This window comes from Notamacropus eugenii, chromosome 2 (genome assembly GCF_028372415.1).
Source record: "Notamacropus eugenii isolate mMacEug1 chromosome 2, mMacEug1.pri_v2, whole genome shotgun sequence".
Taxonomy (NCBI): Eukaryota; Metazoa; Chordata; class Mammalia; order Diprotodontia; family Macropodidae; genus Notamacropus; species Notamacropus eugenii.
The window spans coordinates 522,457,821-522,475,404 of NC_092873.1; the positions used below are offsets into that span (position 1 = coordinate 522,457,821).

General features: G+C 45.4%; 1 protein-coding gene across 8 annotated transcripts in view; it reads right to left on the bottom strand.

The window, feature by feature from the left end:
* Window positions 1–17,584, bottom strand: part of TM2D1 (TM2 domain containing 1) — a 44,664-nt gene that overhangs the window by 7,705 nt on the left and 19,375 nt on the right. For all 8 annotated transcript variants that reach the window (XM_072649696.1, XM_072649697.1, XM_072649695.1 and 5 more), the window contains one exon: window positions 12,894–12,985. In XM_072649696.1, coding sequence (XP_072505797.1) covers window positions 12,894–12,985 — 92 coding nt within the window. The remainder of the gene's footprint in view (window positions 1–12,893; window positions 12,986–17,584) is intronic.

A 17,584-nucleotide genomic window follows, 5' to 3' on the forward strand; every position in this document is an offset into this window, starting at 1 on the left:
CAGAAGGAGCTTAAGAACTCATCTAGTCCAACCTGCACTGGAATAAAAAAGAGCAACGTCTTTAGGACTCTGAGAACGTAAGTTCAAATCTTGCCTCGGTCATGTAATACTTATATGACCCTGGGCAAGTCACTTAAACACACTGGGCCTCAGTTTTCTCATCTGTAAAATGAAAGGATTGGACCTGATGTGCTCTCCAAGGTCCCCTCTGGCTCTAAATCTACGACTCTCTGAAGGCTTCCAGTGAGGAGAACACCCATGTCACCCAAGCTGCTCATGTTTATTTTTAACATTTGTTTTTCAATCAACAAGAACATCCCTTCTCCCTGCACGCCCTCACCCCAGAATGCAAGGGAAAACACACACAGCCCATGCTGTAAACACACACACGAGCAAAGCAGACCACCACACTGGTTATGTTCCAGTCTGAACTCAGCACCCATGGCCTCTACCTGGAAGGGGCACACCTCATCACGCCATTCTTTGTGAAGGTAAGCTCTGGGGCTTTCAGAGCTGTCTGTCTTCACAACGGTACGTCACTGAATCCACCTTTCTCCCAGCTCAGCTCACACAGAAACCTTCCTGCCTTTGCCATCACTGTTTCTTATGGCACCATAGCGCTCCCTCACACTGCTACACCATAGCCTTCCTGCCTTTCCCATCATTGTTTCTTATGGCACCATAGCGCTCCCTCACACTGCTACACCATAGCCTGACAGCCTTTCCCATCACTGTTTCTTATGGCACCATAGTGCTCCCTCACACTGCTACACCATAGCCTTCCTGCCTTTCCCATCATTGTTTCTTATGGCACCATAGCGCTCCCTCACACTGCTACACCATAACCTTCCTGCCTTTCCCATCACTGTTTCTTATGGCACCATAGCGCTCCCTCAGATTTCTACACCATAACCTGACAGCCTTTCCCCATGTAGTAACCAACCCCTTCAGTTCCAAATTCTCTGCCATGACTAAAAGAGCTGCTGCAAATATCCTTATAATCCTTACGTGGAGACTGGTTTGCTGAGGACTAATCCCTCCCTTAATCTGCCTTCCATCTTATTTCCTCCATTTGCCTGTCAAATGAAAAGGAGGTTGGATAACGAATTTTGTCAGTGACGTGTGGAGAACATCCCTGCTCTGAGGTCCTGTCTAACAGTGAAATTCTATGACTATTAGATTCTATTACCTTGTCTCTGCTGCTGATAAAATAAGATCACAGATTTGGAATTGGAAGTGTTTTTGGAGGTTACCTAATTCAGCCCCATCATTTTAGAGACCGAGGCCCACAGAGTTAAGTCACTTGCCCAAGGTTGGACAGGTAACAAGTGGCCAACCCACGTCTTCTGGGTTCAAACCCAGTGAGCTCTCTTTCCAAGGCACCACAACACCTTCTAATTCACATCAAGCAGAGAGTCTGGGGCCAGGGAAGTCTACCAGTAAGTCCTACACCAAGAGCAGGTCATTAGGATGCAGATTCTCCTTCTCTGAAAATCTTTCCACACAACAGAGGAGCGTCTATCTGAGATGGCTCAAGAGCAGATCAGCCTTAATGGGAGTGATGGCCTGGAAAGCATCTCATCCCCTCTGGACCCAGAACCAAAGCTCCATCAAGGACAGAAACAAATGACAAGAAACCCAAAGTGGGGAACCATAGTTAAAGAACCAAAGAAAAAAAGAGAAACATTCTTGATCATGGACACCTAGAAATGACTCATGGAATAAAAATTAGAAGACTAAATAAGCCTCAGATCTCTGTGGTTCTTAAAGGTTTGCAAAGTACTTTCCTCAGAATGAACTTACAAGAGAAGGGATGTAAACACTGTTCCCATTCTGCAGGTGAAGAAACTAAGGTTCTCAGAGAACAAGTCTGTCGCAGAGTGCCGTGGTTAGTAAGAAGCAGAGCTCAGCCTTGATGCAAGGCTCGTACATGGACCAGGCTTCTTTCCTTTACACGTGCCACTTCTAAACAATGGGTTATTTTGTATATAACCCCTCTCAGAAAGGTAGAAATATTTTAAAATGTACTAAGATAAGCACAGCACCTGGGAATGGAAAGTCACTGTCCTAATGAGGGGCAAAGACAGCCATCAATACCATTGATCAAGCTGTGAACTGGCCCAATCTTTCTGGAAATTGATTTGGAATTACAAGGGGAAAAGTGAACTAAACTATTTGAACTCTGACCTGATGATCTTGCTCCTGAGCATACCTACCGATGAAGGAAGGCAAGTGCTATACATAAAAAAATATTCACAGCAGCACTTTTTTGTGGTAACAGAACTGGAAACAAAGTGGGTGCCCACAGCCAAACAGCATGTGGTAGGTAAATGGAATGGAGTAAGAAGGGATAACTGAGACATCCATCTGTCTCCACCAATGCAGAGGAAACACCTTGGGCCCGAACAACAAAAATTAAATGACCACACCTTGTAAACGAAAAGGATGCCAACTTCTAAGTAACTAAAAAGACATGTGCCCTAAATAGAGGACAATGAAAGGAGGCCAGGGATGCCAGGGGATGGTGACTCTCCTGGCGGAGGCAGCCCTACACGTGGCTAACAAGGGAGGACTCAGAGGAGCAGGTAGAGATCAGGAAAGATGAGATACAGCATCAGTGATGTGAAAAGTAAAGGGCATCAATAAAACTTTTTAAAAATGTACATTAGTAAACATAACACCTAGGAACACATTCAGATTAATCACTGCGTGTTTCTATTGGAAGGCCTGCAAGGACACACAGAGCCATCCCATTAAAATGGGACATCCCTTGGTTTCTCCCAAAGGCTCTCTGTGCACCTTCCTGTCTCCTTTCTGAGGGTGAACAGATCCTCTGCTGCGGACCTAGAACACTGATTTGGAAGAACACATCCATGCCAGGAGCCTGGCAAATGTGAATATCAATACATGTACAGAAACAATGGAATGCAGCCATGGTACAGTATGGCACAATGGTTAGAACACTGGGCTCGGAGTCAGGAAGACCTTGGGTTTGAATACTGCCAGAGGCACTCACTATTCACGTGACTCACGGCAAGTCACTTTCCTAAACACCTATCTGTAAAATGAGAGGCTGAAGTCGATGACCTCAAAGACCTCTTTCCATGCTAAATGGGCAATCCCATGAATCAGGGAGCCTGGGTTCCACTGTAAGTTGCTGACATTAATCAGCTGTGTGATGTCTCTCAGGCTACTCTAGGACCTGTCCTCTCAGACGAGGTGAGAGATGGGGTTCAATGAGTTCCCAGGAGGAAGCTGGAACTGGCCTTTCCATAACTTCTATTTGGGCCCCAGGCGGCCAAAAAAACCAGCTCTTACAGTGCCTCTGACACTGGGCAGGACTCACTCACAAGTCACAGGTCATTCAAGTAGACTGGCAGAGGCCTCCCCTGCCCAAATCACATCCTTAGGGATGGAGGACACAGCCAAGGTGGGAGTAAGGGGGACTAAAAAGAATGAGCAGTCGAAACAACAGGTCCTTCATTTAACTCTGAGCTGTTCCTCTCCCTTAAAAGCACAGGCCATGATAGCAAAGAATCAGAGGATGAAGGTCCCCTCATTAGGTGTGCCCTGCCTGGGGTCAAGGTCCAGGGATGGTGACTTTCATGACTTCATACACTCCAGAACCATCTGTCACTTGGGTTTTTACTTTTGATCTTAATTTTTTCAGTAACATTGTCCCTAGGACACAGACGCTGCATTAGAAATCATAAAGGCCTTGGGGCAGTCACTAACTGTATAGGCATGGGCCTCAGTTTCCCTTAAATGGAATAATATCAGTGAATCAATCACTAAGCACTGATTAAATGCTTACTAGGTACTAGGACTGTGCAAATTGCTAATGATACAAAAAAAGCAAAAACCTGGGCCCTGCCCTCCAGTAGCTCCAAAATGGGGGAAACACAGGTCAATAACTAGGTATACGCACAGGATCTGTACAAAGTAGATGGAGGAAAGTCATCTCTGAAAGACGGTACTGGAGCGGGGTGGGGAAGAGACTGAGAAAAGGGGCTGAGCCATATAATACACTTTGTGGATCTGAAAATGCTGCTACAGAAATTTCCATTAAAACTGTTGTTGTACATGATTACATGGTACATGGTAACATGTTTTGCATGACTAAACATGTACAACCGATATTAAAATGCTTTACGTCTCAATGAGAGGGGAGGTAAAGGAAGGAGAGAGAAAACTTTGAACTCAAAATTGTTAAAAAAAAAAAATGAATGTTAAAAATTATCTTTACATTAACTGGGAGAAAATATTATTCTTAAAAAGTTGTTGTGGTTCAGCTATTTCAGTCAAGCCTAACTTTTCGTTTGGGGTTTTCTTGGCCAAGACACTGGAATGGTTTGCGATTTCCTTCTCCAACTCATTTTACAATTCAGGAAACTGACGCAAACAGTGTGAAGTGACTTGCCCAGGGTCACCCAGCTAGTAAGTGTCTGAGGAAGAGAAGTCTTCCTGACCCCAGGACTAGCACTCTGTGCACTATGGCACCCCCTTACTCTTGCTGGGGTTTCCCAAACAAAGAGCTGTGATCAGTGAGTCAGCTCCCTGGTCAGGTACCATTCACAAAGCTGCTTTGCACATCACATGAACTGCACTATCTTGCACGCTGATAGCTAGGATTTAAAAAGAAGTTCCCTGGGAATTCCAAACCCAGAATGGACCACTACCTAGAGAGGGGAAAGGAACATCACTGACAGATCCCATCATATACCCAGGTGCTCTGGGCATTTTTATGGCCCCTTCCCCAGCTTCATCCTTCCTCATTCTTACTCACTGTGCCACCAGCAAGCCTCCCAGAAGAAAGCTTAGGGAAGCTGCAGATGAGGAAACTGAGGCTTTCGGGGCTGAGCTGCCCCACTAGGAGGTGTCTGAGGCAGAAGGTGGACCCAGGCATCTTGCTCCAAGCTCAACAGTTCTGTCTACTATTTCTTGTCCTTTTTAATATATACTGAATAATTAAATGTATTAATGATGGAATGGAGAGAGTGACAGCAGCCTTCAGGAGAGGAGCCAGGCAGCAGACAGTAAGCAAGCCTCTGGCTCCTAGCTTCTCCACACACACATGCACACACAAACACACATACACACATGGGCACACATGCATACACATACATGCACACAAACACAGACACCCACTCCAAAGCTTCCATTAACCTCTGAGATCAGTAAGTAGAAATTTTCTGGTTAACAGTAACTCACTGGTCACAGGACCATTTGTGGGACAGTTCATGGGACTGACCTCTTCTAACAGTGTCCCTGACTTTCTAAAGCCTGGTTCAGACAAGGGGGTGATGTGGTACTGAGAAGGATGGAATCCAAAGACCGAACATGCCAGCTTACAGAGTACTGACTTCCCTTTCCAGTTTCAGGCCCTGGCAGCTGTAGCTGTGCCAGCTCACTGCTTCCATCTGCCTCTCCCCATCTCCCCGTGGAGCTGAAGATGTGTAAGGAGGCAGATGGCCCCAAACTTCCGATTCTAGGAAGGCAGAGGGATAGGAAGGAAAAAGGAGGGAGGGCAGGATCAGAGGCAACCAGCCAGTGTCGAAAGAGGAGTGGTGGTGAATGTGCCAGGCCCCCAACCAAGCCAGGGGCAAACATCTGGCTGGGCCTGCAATGAACTACAAGCAGAGGCTGGAGATCGGGGGTAATTCCTCTGGAACTTGAGCAAAAGGACATCTTGGGGAGTTTTCACTGTATGCTGGTTTAACAACCTGGAGAACCCTTTATTAATCCAGCACTATGATTTTTCATCACATTCTTGAGCTCATTCAGATTCAATTTGGTTTTCACTTTTGAGGGGAAAGAAAGCTTCTGCCTCCTCATCGCAATCTGCTATCTTGTGACATTCAAGGCTTCTGATTCTTAAAGCTAAGTACCTGCCACAGAAACACCAACAAGAGGTCTGGCCCCTAGTTCTGTAAAGGCACCATTGGAGAGCAAAGACATTTCAGAAAACCACCCCCCAACAACGGGCTCTGGAGAGTCTGGTGAGGAGGCCTCAGCTTCCTCCTGAACCACACCTCCGCCGCATGCTGCCAGGCTGATCCAGAACGATGCTGCCATCTAACTAGTGACAAAGCAAACCCCCAACACTAGCTTTACTGATGGACTAGTGAAATAATCAAACTTCACATCTTAAAAAGATGAATTCAATAACAGGATTTACTCAGCTGCAAAATAAGATGGTGAGCACAGATTCATTTTTAAAGTACCCCGCGTTGTTACAGGTTAGCTCTTGCATCCAGGCCCTCAGTCTAAAGAGGCTCTTTTAAGACTAGAGATCATTTCTGACTTAAGGCAGCCTCCCTGCCAAAACCCCGGAGAGTCAGATGATAAATCTGGCCATTAGTCACCAAGATTCTTTTTGCTCCTACACCTACACAGCGCAGCTTTCAATCCTGGGAGAAGCTTAACTTGCAAATCTTTTTTATTTGGGTTTAAGAACTCTCCATTATATGCTGGTCCAGACAGGCAACTTCAAACTTACTGGATAATCATATTTTTAAACCATCGGAATACGATGGACGAACAGAGGATTTTAAACTCCAGGCCCAAGACTACAACACACTGTCATTCTCATGATAACAAAATATTTACCCTTGAAAACGAAGAGCATTAGGAAATGGGAGGATCGGCTGCGAGCGCCTCTGAGGAGGCTTTCTCGTCAAGAGCCATAATCTCTTAATGCAACAGATGGGCAAAATGAGATGTGCCGGTTAGAGCAGATCAGAAAAAACGTCACAGATGTTAACACAGAATTAAACAGAAAGACAGAATATTATTAGAAGAACAAGACTATGAAAGGGTTCCAGATGAAGCAGCCTTGACGTATTCTGTATTAAACACAGAACAGACTGAAGGGGATGATAGGAGGCCGAGAAAGGAAAAATTCCCTAAGATTGAGCAAAACAAATTTTCTAAATCTCTTCAAACTTTATTAGGAAAAAGGCCCAACTTCCCTCGCTCTCTGCTGCTAGACAAGAGTGAACCAAAGCAAAGCCCCTAACATCGAAACTATCTGTTTTCTTTAAAACAGCAACTGTAGAAGCCTGCTGTGGGGCTACCCTCCAACTCACACCGGAGGCTAGTTCCTCCTGGGGACAAGCACCCCAGGGTCAAGGGTGACCCAGTAACTGCCCCTACCTGCTTGTTCACCTTCAAAAATCAGTCAGAGGCCACGATGAGCTCAAGTCACAGGAATTTACTGCAGTTGTGCATGGGAAGAACGGGGACTTCAGAACATCTCCCATGATTACAGACATCATCAGTGGGAAGAAGGAACAAGGAACACAGAGAGAGAGTACAGAAGTGAATGCACTGGCAGGACACAGACACACAGACACATACTCTCTCTCTCTCTCTCTCTCTCCCTCTCTCTTTCTCCCTCTCTTTTTCTCCCTCTCTCCCTCTCTCCCTCTCTCTCTCTCTCTCTCTCTCTCTCTCTCTCTCTCTCTCTCTCTCTCTCTCTCTCTCTGCATGTGGCAGGGCCTGGCCAGCCACAATACTCTTTTTGGTGACCTCATGATCCCCCCTCTCCCAACTGCATAGCTCAATAAGAGGCCTGCTTTCTGCATGCCATGAGTTTCCTGCAAGACACCTCTGCCACTGGAAAGAGAGACAGGTCATTTTCCTCTTCCCCACAGCCTGGCACAGGCCTGTTCCTCTTGCTCCCTTCACCAGCTACCAAAGTTCGCAGTCACTCCTGTCCATGGCAACATCCAGTCCCTTCTCTGCCTCAAGTCCCCCAGCTTGGGTCAGGCCTTTACTTTCTAGAACACACAGAAAGCCTCCAAAGGGCTCTCTGTATGGCTGCCAAGGAGATTTTCCTCCAACACATGCTGAGGCCCTGCGCCTCAGGCAGGCTCAGACACTTTCTGGCTGGGTGGCTGTAGGCCAGTCACTTCACCTCCATCTGCCTCAGCTTCTTCATTTATAAGATGGGGACAACAAGGACACCTCCCTCCCAGGATGGTGGGTTTTGCCATCCCTGACAATGCCACAGAATGCTAACTATGTTCTTCTTATTTTAGGATAATTATTCCCCTGGTCTTTAGGTCTGGCTCCAAGTTATCTTTCCACAATGAGTCCACACAGTGTGTATGGAACTTCCCATATCAAAGTACCCTTCCTTGGCATCACTTGCAAAAGTTATTTTTGCCTTTCTGAGGGCAGGAACTGTCTTGTCCTTTGAATCTATATCCCAAGGCCTTGGCAGAGTCCCACACACATAGTAAAGCCAAAATCAGTTCTATTTTCATTCATTCACTCATTGAAAAAGTTACAAGACACGTAGGTAGACAATGGGGAAAAAACTGTAGGTCCAGTAAGCCCAAATTTCAGCAAAGAATTTGACAAAGGCTCTCAAAGAAGATAAAGAGGGATAGGCCAGATAATCATGGTTGGGACAGATAACTACAGCTAGGTGCAAGTGCTTAGACTGTTAGGCCTGGAGTTGAGAAGTTCTGGGTCCAAATCTGGCCTCTGACCTTCCTACTCTGTGACTCTGGGTAAGTCATTTCACCTTGTTTGCCTCAGATTCCTCATCCGTAAAATGTAGATAATATTAGCACCTACATTCCAAGGTTGTTGTTGATCAAAGGAAATAATCATCGTAAAGTGCTTTGCCCTGGGCCTGGCACAGAGTAAGTGCTATATAAATGTTAGTTATTATTCAAAACCAACTGATAACTAGAACCAAAAGAGCAGATTATTAATGGTTCAACGTCAGGGGGGAAGGAGTAAGTCACTCACACAGCCCTGTGCCATATAACGTTTTTATCAAGACTAGAGGGAAACCATAAAAGGAATGCTTTTCATGTTCACTTATGCAGCAAAGACACTAACGCTGGAACAGCAGAAAGAAGAGTAGCGTGGACACGCTCATCTCCGTGGCAAGGACGCCACTCAAATTCACGCAGCAGTTTGTATTTCTCTATTACACTTCAACAGAAGGAAAAAAGGCAGGGCAGCAATTAAGATATCAGGTAAGTCAAAAGCAAAAACAGATCTAATTAAAAGAGACAATCAGGGAAACCACATTTCGCTAAAAGATACCAAAGATAATGAATTAGTATTGGTACTAAACACACATCTACCAAATGTGCCTAAATTCTTAAAGAAAAAGTTTAAGGAAAGGAAGAAATAAACAGTGATACTATAAGAGTGGAAATAATTTACCTCTCCCAAACCTAGAGAAACTGAACCAAAAAATAAACAAAAAACTAAGGACCTGAATGGAACTGTTGAAAAGTTAGATATGCTAAGCTTCTGGAGAATACTGAATGGGAATAGAGAGGAGTACACCTAATTACCCGCTGCACGTGGTACAACTACAAAAACTGATCATAAAAACCTCATAAACAAGTACATAAAAGAAGAAACATTAAATCTTTTAATCAACCATAGTGAAATACAAGTTATGTTCAATGAAGGGCCTTTGAAGCACAGATTAAAAATTACGGGAAACTAAATAACGTAATCCAAAAGAACGGGTAGGTCAAAGAACAAGTTATAGAAACAATCAATAATTTCATTAAAGATAATGACAACAATGAATCAACATGCAAAAACTTGTGGGACACAGCCAAAGCAGTAAATGGGAAAAAATTGATATTTTTAAAAGGAATGCTTCCCATATTTGCTGATGACTTAAAGCTGAAGCTAATCAGACTAAGTCACATGCTGAATGACAAGTTCTAAAAAGGTCTCAAAAGGCAAGAGTGGGTCAAATTTAACAATATTAAAATTTTTAAATAAATGTAACATTCAATATTTTGTTTCAAAAAAGAGCCACTGTAATGCAGTATTGTGGAGCATCTGCAAGATGGGCATTAGTCACTGAAAGCTGTCATCTCAGAGATCTTGCTCCTCTCCCCTCACCCTCACCTTGCATATCTAATCAGCTGTCAGATGCTGTCTGCTCTACCTGAACATCAGCTCTTGCTTTCTTCACCTCCTCCTTCCACTTTAGGATCTTAGCTCTTCTAATCTAGAGGATCAGAAAAACCACCTAATTGTTCTTCCTATCTCCAGCTTATCTTTCTCCATTCCATCTTTCAAACTGATGTCCAAGTGATCCCTCCCTGCCAAAAACCTTCCAGTGGTTTCTTACTGCCTACAGAAAATGTATAAATGCCTAATCCTTGAATTCAAAGATTTTCACAATCTGGCTCCAGTCTATATTTCCACACTTATCTCATGTAGTCTAGGTTCCAGCCAAGGCAACTTATTCCATTTTTGCATAGTTTTCCATTAGAAAATTTTTCCATACCACAAATCTAAATCTGCAGCTCTACAAAATTCTTCATTCATAGATCTGCCCTCTGGGGCCAAACAGGACAACACAACAGCTCTTTAGCTGTGTTTGTGGAATGAATGAATGAATTAAAGATTTACTAAGCATTCGCTATGTTCAAAGCACTGTTCTAAGCGCTGTGGGGACAAAAAAGTCAGATAGTTGCTGCTTTCCAAGAGATCACAGACAGGGTGGAGAGAATACAGATGGAGGGTTCCAACTATAAGTCAGATGAAAAAGTCCCATAATCCTTAGGGTTCAATAGCAAAGCAGATGGTAATAAGGCCTCTTCTTTGGTGTCATTTCCACTGATAAAAACCTATCTGTTTCTGATGGTAAGTCATACGACAAGGTCAAGCACTTTCTTCTCTGGGTCTCCAGCTGTGGCTGCAGTCCCTGCGGGGGCGAAGAGAGGAGCAGGTCATCCTGACCTACTCAGTACAAGCCACCCCCTGCCTTTCCCTAAGTGAGGCTGACCTGCCTGCCCTGTGGGTGGCAGCTATAGGGACAGCTGACCTCTTTTCTACAGCAATTCTCTCCCTGGAGAATGGCTGTGATGGCTAGGCTGAAAGCAGGACCACTGGAATGGGGAGAGCCACCCCAGCCAGGACTCTCGGAATTTTCCACACCTGTTGATGGCAAACGGTCAGCAGTTGTTGCTGGTGGTCATGGGGAAGGTAGGCCCCAGCTCCACAATTATTTTCTCCCTCAAAGAAGGCTACAAGGGCTAGTTTGATAGCAGGTCTGGTGGTCTGGGGCCACTGCTATTCCCAAGGTTCTTGGTTCAGGGTCCAGTCCTAAGCTGCCACCGTGGGCAGTCTAAGGGGAGAAGGTGGTAGTGGTCTGACTCTCCTGGCACATGATCCTTCTCTCCTATCTCTCCCTCAGGATGCTGTGCTATTTGTTTTACTCATAGAATCAAAGGCTCAAGGCTGGAAGGCCCTTAGGGGCCATCTGGTCTGAGTCCCTCCTTTCCTAAATGAGGAAACAGGACCAGAAGGGGGAGGTCTCTTACCCTGTGGCAGAGCCCAGGACTCAGCCCCATATCCCACAGGCTTTCCTCTTTACCATGGTGTCTCTACTGCTGAATTCACTGTTTTCTTATTTTAAGATACACATCCACCACCAATCATGGTTCAGGCTCTTGTTCCCTCCTACCTGAATTAATGCAATGGCCTACGTCAAGTCTCTCCCCACTTCAATCCAGCCCGTACAGAGATTCCAAGTCTGACCATATCACTCCGCTCCTCCAGAAACTACAATGGCTCCCTGCTGCCCCCAAGATAACATGTCATCTCCACAGCTTGGTTTCAGAAGCCTGCCATGAGTCCTGAGACGGACAGTCTGTGTTAGCCCCCTTTCAGCACTCGATAATCCCTCCTTTCTCTCTATTCAACATTCTACCCTCATCTCTGCCTCACAGAATTTTGAGATACAGTTCAATCACTTTCCCTATGAAATCTTTCCCGATGCCCCCAGTGCTTATGCCCTCCCCCACTAACTACCTCACATTTAATGTCCTGCACTTCTTTTACTTTTATTTTGTGCAGACTGACTCTTTATGAGGTGATGAGAAGCAGCATGGTTTAGTGGTTAGGGAGGCAGTCTCACAGCCATGGGGACCTGGGTTCAAGCCACACCTCTGACCCAGAAGGGCTATGTGACCCCAGCCAAGTCAAAACCTCTCAGTGCTTTGGGTCAATCACAGAAACTGTAGCTTACAGAGAAGGTGCCAACCCAGATGGGAAGAGTTTCCTCCCTCAGAAATCATCAGGACAGAGATGAAAACTGAATCCATGGCAGCTGATGAAATCACCAGTACAGTACAGACAGAGTTCAGACAGAGTCTAGGGGACACCAGCATCAGTGAGCACACCCTGGATAAAGATCTAGCAAAGCAGGCTGAGAAAGAGTAGTCTGACAGGTAAGAGGAGAATCATGTGACATGAATACTGGGGAGAAGAGAACCTCAAGGAAAAGAGAGGGAGCAACAGCGTCAAAGAGAACAAGGACCCAGAAAAGGCCCCAAACTGGGCAATCGAGCTCACGAGTAACTGTGGACAGCACAGACCCCATGGAAGGACGATGTCAGGAGCCAGACTGCTAAGAGGGAAGGGCATGCCTCCTACGACTCCTACATTTCCCTCAAGCACACAGGGTCAGAATCCCAGGATTCCAGGAGCCAGAGCTGGGCCGGACGGCCCAAAGGCCCAAAGGGCTGTCAGCTTCCACGGACTCCACAGCCCATGGCAGAGGCCGGGGGAGATGGTGGCAGGGGACATCTGGTGCAATGGCTGTCTCTAAGTCAGCATTTCTAAGCAGAGAACTTCCTGTGTCCCACCTATCCCCAAAAGTATTCCATGAAAGTGAAAACCTGCTCTGCAAGGAAACAGACGTGCTCTGCAGACATGGGATGGCCAAGCGAATGCGGGCTCTGTTCTTGCTACAGATGTCTTGCCACTCGATCCAAAGCAGCATATGGAACACTGAACGTTTGGAAGAGTTGAGGATTGTCTAAGAGACAATATCTACACACACAGGGAACACAAGTTTGAAACTGTCGCACTCCTTGAGGGTGCATACTCACCTAATGCAGGGTATCCCAGGTAAAACCTGTCTGCTCCTAACCAGCCAAGGAACAGTGAGAGAGCAACAGCCACCCGGTAGGAATAGCCGTTTCTGCAGGAGAACAAAAACCAAGATTCAAAGACTAATGATTCCAAGAAGTAAATGGCATTTTAAAATCATATTGTTAAATACTATAATTAAAATGGTCTGTGAGTCAAAATAAACTGGGTTCTAGTTAAATAAAAGTATTTTAACCACTTGGCCCATTTCTAAAAGCAGATTTATATTCATAAGCTAGAAATACATGCTTTTAAATGCTACTCAGTCAAAACAGAACATGCACACAGTAGGTCAGTAATAAAAAAATTCTGGTGAAATTTACAGTTATAATTTAGTTTTATATATAGTTATACTTTAATAATTTAATGATAATTAACTATGGCAGGTAAAGGGAAAATCTCAATATCATATCTGTTTGAAAAGGCTTTGGCATAGCCAAGGTTTCCTTTTGTTCACAGAACGAGTTCGTGCCAACCACTGTATTCTCTCCTCTCACTCTCAAATCCCCCCATATTTTTCCCATTTAACAGCAGATGACTCACTCAAGTGTCCCTCTGCCATTTTCCAAAGCGCCACTGCTTTACCTCCTTTTGCCCTCTGGTCCCTCCACCTACATCCTGGGTCCAAGTCTTTCCCACTTCCTCCAGGGCCTTGCTCCAACAGCTGTTCCTCCACTCCCCTTCCTCTTCAATCTTTCCCTCTTGATGGTGCCTCCATCACCCCACAGCTGTGCTCAGAGCATCCCAAAGCTTTTTTAAAAAAAAGAATGACTCTCCCCTTGGTCTTTCTATTCCATCTGGTTTCTGTCTCATCTGTCTCTTCCCTTCTTCCCCTGATAAACTTGAAAATCTGACCTTGAAAATCCAATGTTTCCACTCTCCTCAACCCCTTACAATAAAGCTCTGAACCCCCGCCTCCACCATACTTAAACTGTTCTCTCCAATAACATCAAGAAATCCAATGGCCTTTTCTCAGCGTCCACCTTCTGTGATCTTCCCCCAGTATTTGATGCTCAGCTGACAGTGCCTCATCTATCTGTATACATCCTTCAGTTATTTATTTGTGAACAAACTGAATGCCCCAAGGGATTTAATATCCCGGAGGTCAAGGACCAGAATCTCACTTTTGTTTCTTTATCTCTAATACCCAGGACCCAATGCCCTGACATTCAGCAGATTCTTTAAAAAGACTTATTGGATATTCTCTATTTCAATGGTGTGGAAGACACCACACGCTCCCATTCTCTTCCTACTTCACTGATTTCATTTCCCCCTGTTCCTTTAGGGGAATGTACCCCCAAGGTTCTTTCCTTGTCCCTTTTCTCCTCTAAATGAGCCACAACCACACTTCTGATTTTTCTTCCTAAAGCTGCTCTCTTCTGACTCCACAGTCCGTGGATCCTATCAAAGATGTTTAGGAAGTCTAAGCAAGAAACAAGATCACAGATCTTGTCTGCCCACTGAACACAAGGGATGCAGAAGAGAAAAAGTAATTTGAGAAGTGAATAGTTGGCTGAAAAGTGGGGTCTGAGAACTGGATATGGATTTTCTGAATCACAGATCCAGAATACTTGGCCAGAATGGAGCCCATGTAAGAAAGGCTGATCAGAATGTATTTCCTAGGGGTCTGGCATATCTAATCAACAGGACTTTGGATTAAAAAGATGGGAGGAGGGAGATGACTGCCTATGTCTATCCACAAAGGAAGAAAGCAGCTGGGACACCCACAAATTAACAGTAGAAAAGCATCCAAAAAGAAGCTAGTAGTAAAACTCACAGTCCTTGGTGTCCAAAGCATAGGCAATAAGCAAGAGGCAGTAACTTCGTCCAACTCAGACCTAAAAAAAAATGACCCTTAGCAGCAAGGCCAAAAGTGACTGGAAGCTTTGACTTAAAGAAAGACCTTCAATGATGAGAAACTCATTACCTAATGAACTCACTAAACACATTCTGTCTGCTTAACCATTTCATGGAATCTTTTTATCTAAACGCTGCCATCATGGGTCCACCATCAATCATTTACTAGGCACTTTCCACATATTGGGTACGGTGTGCGCCCACCCTGAGGAGGGGCCGTACACAGGCACATACAAGATCCAAACAAAGCAGATACAAAGGAATTTAGGGCACAAAGACGAGACACTGAGAGACACTGAAAGTCCAGCAAAGGACTCCTGAAGCAGCGGGGCTGCTGGGAGGGGGAGGGGAGAAGGGAGAGAGCATTCCAGGCAGGGAAGGCCAGGACAGAAGAAGAGAAGGAGAGATGGAGAGAGGAGAAGCACATCTGAGGAACAGCACACAGGCCCAAATGACTGGACTGTAGAGTGTGAGTTGGAGAGTATGTGCACACAGACTGGAAAGATGAACCAACCTCACCAGTCTCCTGGCTGCCCTCTGGGGTGGTACGACCCCTAGACACAAGAGAACACAACTGCACATGCTTGGAGTCAGAAGCCCCAGGTTGGATCCTTTCTCCAGCATTCACCAGCTATAGGACCACAGGCAATCCTCCAGGCCCCTGTGAGACGTGGTTTCCCCACTGTAAAATGGGGATACAAACACAGCATCACCTCCTTCCTAAGGCTGTGGTGAGGAAAATGATGTGCAGACCTTAAAACCCCACAGAAATGTAGGTGGTTACTTACAGCCCCAGACCTGGGAGAGAATCTTCTCAAGGTTCATTGTGGAGCAGAGAAAGGAAACGGTGCTTGGAGTCTGAAGCTCTGGGTTAGAATCCTGGCTCAGGATCCCACTGGCTGCAGGACTTTGGGTGAGTCACTTAAACTCTATGGACCTCAGTTTATCTCGAGAGCCCCTTCCAGCTCCAAATGCATGATCCTAGGAAACTAGGTGGTGTAGCCAAGAGAAGTTCTAATCTGACCGCAAACACTTTCTAGTTGTGTGACCCCAAGCAAATCGCTTAAACTCTGTCCGCCTCAGTTTTCTCACCTGTAAAATTGAGATAATAATGCACCATTCCACAGGGTTGTTGTAAGAATCAAATGAGATCGCACTGCAAACCTCAGAACACTATCTAAATGTTAGCTATTGTGTTATTGTCCTTTGAAATAAACAATTAAGATCCCCTTGTGCTGTCCAGGGTAAATGGAGCACTGCATCAGCACCGATATGAGGCTGAGAAAAAGGGAAGTAGAGTCTAAGAGAATGAAATGTGACTGATCAGAATAAAATAGCAGGAAACTAAGAGTCTTTCACAACACAGGAGAACTCTGACTCCGTAAAAATGCAGACTCTTCTCAATAGAAGGAGGCAAAAGTCAGCAGCGCGAGGGCAGGAGACTGAGCTGCTGGTAGGCTCTGCATAGGAACAGTCTAACTGAACAGTATGGATGACTGTGGGGGCACCCCCATAAAGAGGGAAGGGTCTGGGCCCACAAAGTGGGCAGGTCCTAAGGAAGGAGCCTCTCCACCTGGGAGAATGAGGGGAATGGGGCAATATGTGCTCCCTTTTCTATAATGGGAGACCTCTGGAAATAAAAAGCCCCCATGTTGAATCACTACTGGTGTGACAAGCATCATTTCTGGGATTGGCCATCCTTCCTATCCCAGTGACCGCTGAAAATGGGATGAAGAGCCTTTGCAGCCAGGTAAGAGATGTTGGTGATAACATGCGACATTTGAAAGCTGTCTAAGTTCCAAAGCATTTCCCCTATAACAGTCACAGCATTATAGAATGAGTCAGAAACTGGCACCTCCTAGTTCAGCTCATAAGTGTTCAAGAACCAAAGATCACCTACAATGGCTACTCTACACCAAACCATGTTCAGAGGCAGTTTATTCCACTTTTTACAGCTCCACACCCTGCCATCTATGCAATGCAAGGGTGACCTGACCTCTGCACAGGAAGAAACAGAGGCATACAATCGGCACATAATGACAGAGAAAAGGAATCGGGACTTGGAGTCCAAGCACCTGGGCTCACCTGCCAGATCGGTTGCTCCTTGCTGCCTACATGACCTGGAAGGAGAAATGTCAGCTCCTAAGCCTCACTTTCCCCATCAGAGTCAAAGGAGGGGATTGGAATAGATGACCCCAGAGGTCCCCTGATGATTCCATAGCCTTAACCAAGAAGATACAGCCAAAAAGTGAATCCAAAGTGGACTAGGGAACCTCAAAAGCCAGGTGAATCCTCAGTAGAAGTCCTCCAAATGGGCTGGATGACCACTCACTGGATGTGTGGTAGAGAAGACTTTTTTGAGTGTGTGATTGGCTCTGTAAGTTCTTCCAACCTTGGGAAAGAGAGTGTGCGTGTGTGTGCGTGTGTGTGCATGCGTGTGTGCATGTGTGTCTCTGTGTGCGCGTCTGTGTGTGCGTGTGCATGCATGTATGTGTGTGTGCGTGTGTGTGTGCATGTGTGTGTGTATGTGTGTGCCATGTACAGAACAAACGCTCAGATTTCCTGATCATAGGACCAATACCCTGCTGCTTGTGCAGGCATTTCTTTATGACACCTTGTGTCTGATTTTCAAGGTAGTGGTTTCATTAAAGTCAACCACAAAAGATGATGAAGGCTTTCTTTATTGTAAAGGTGGAGAGGGTGGGACCTGCAGCTGTACTACAGAGCTGACTTCACTTCCTGACTAAGACTGTGAAGGTAGGAAGGTGGCCAGGTAAATGAAAGCTTCTGTAAT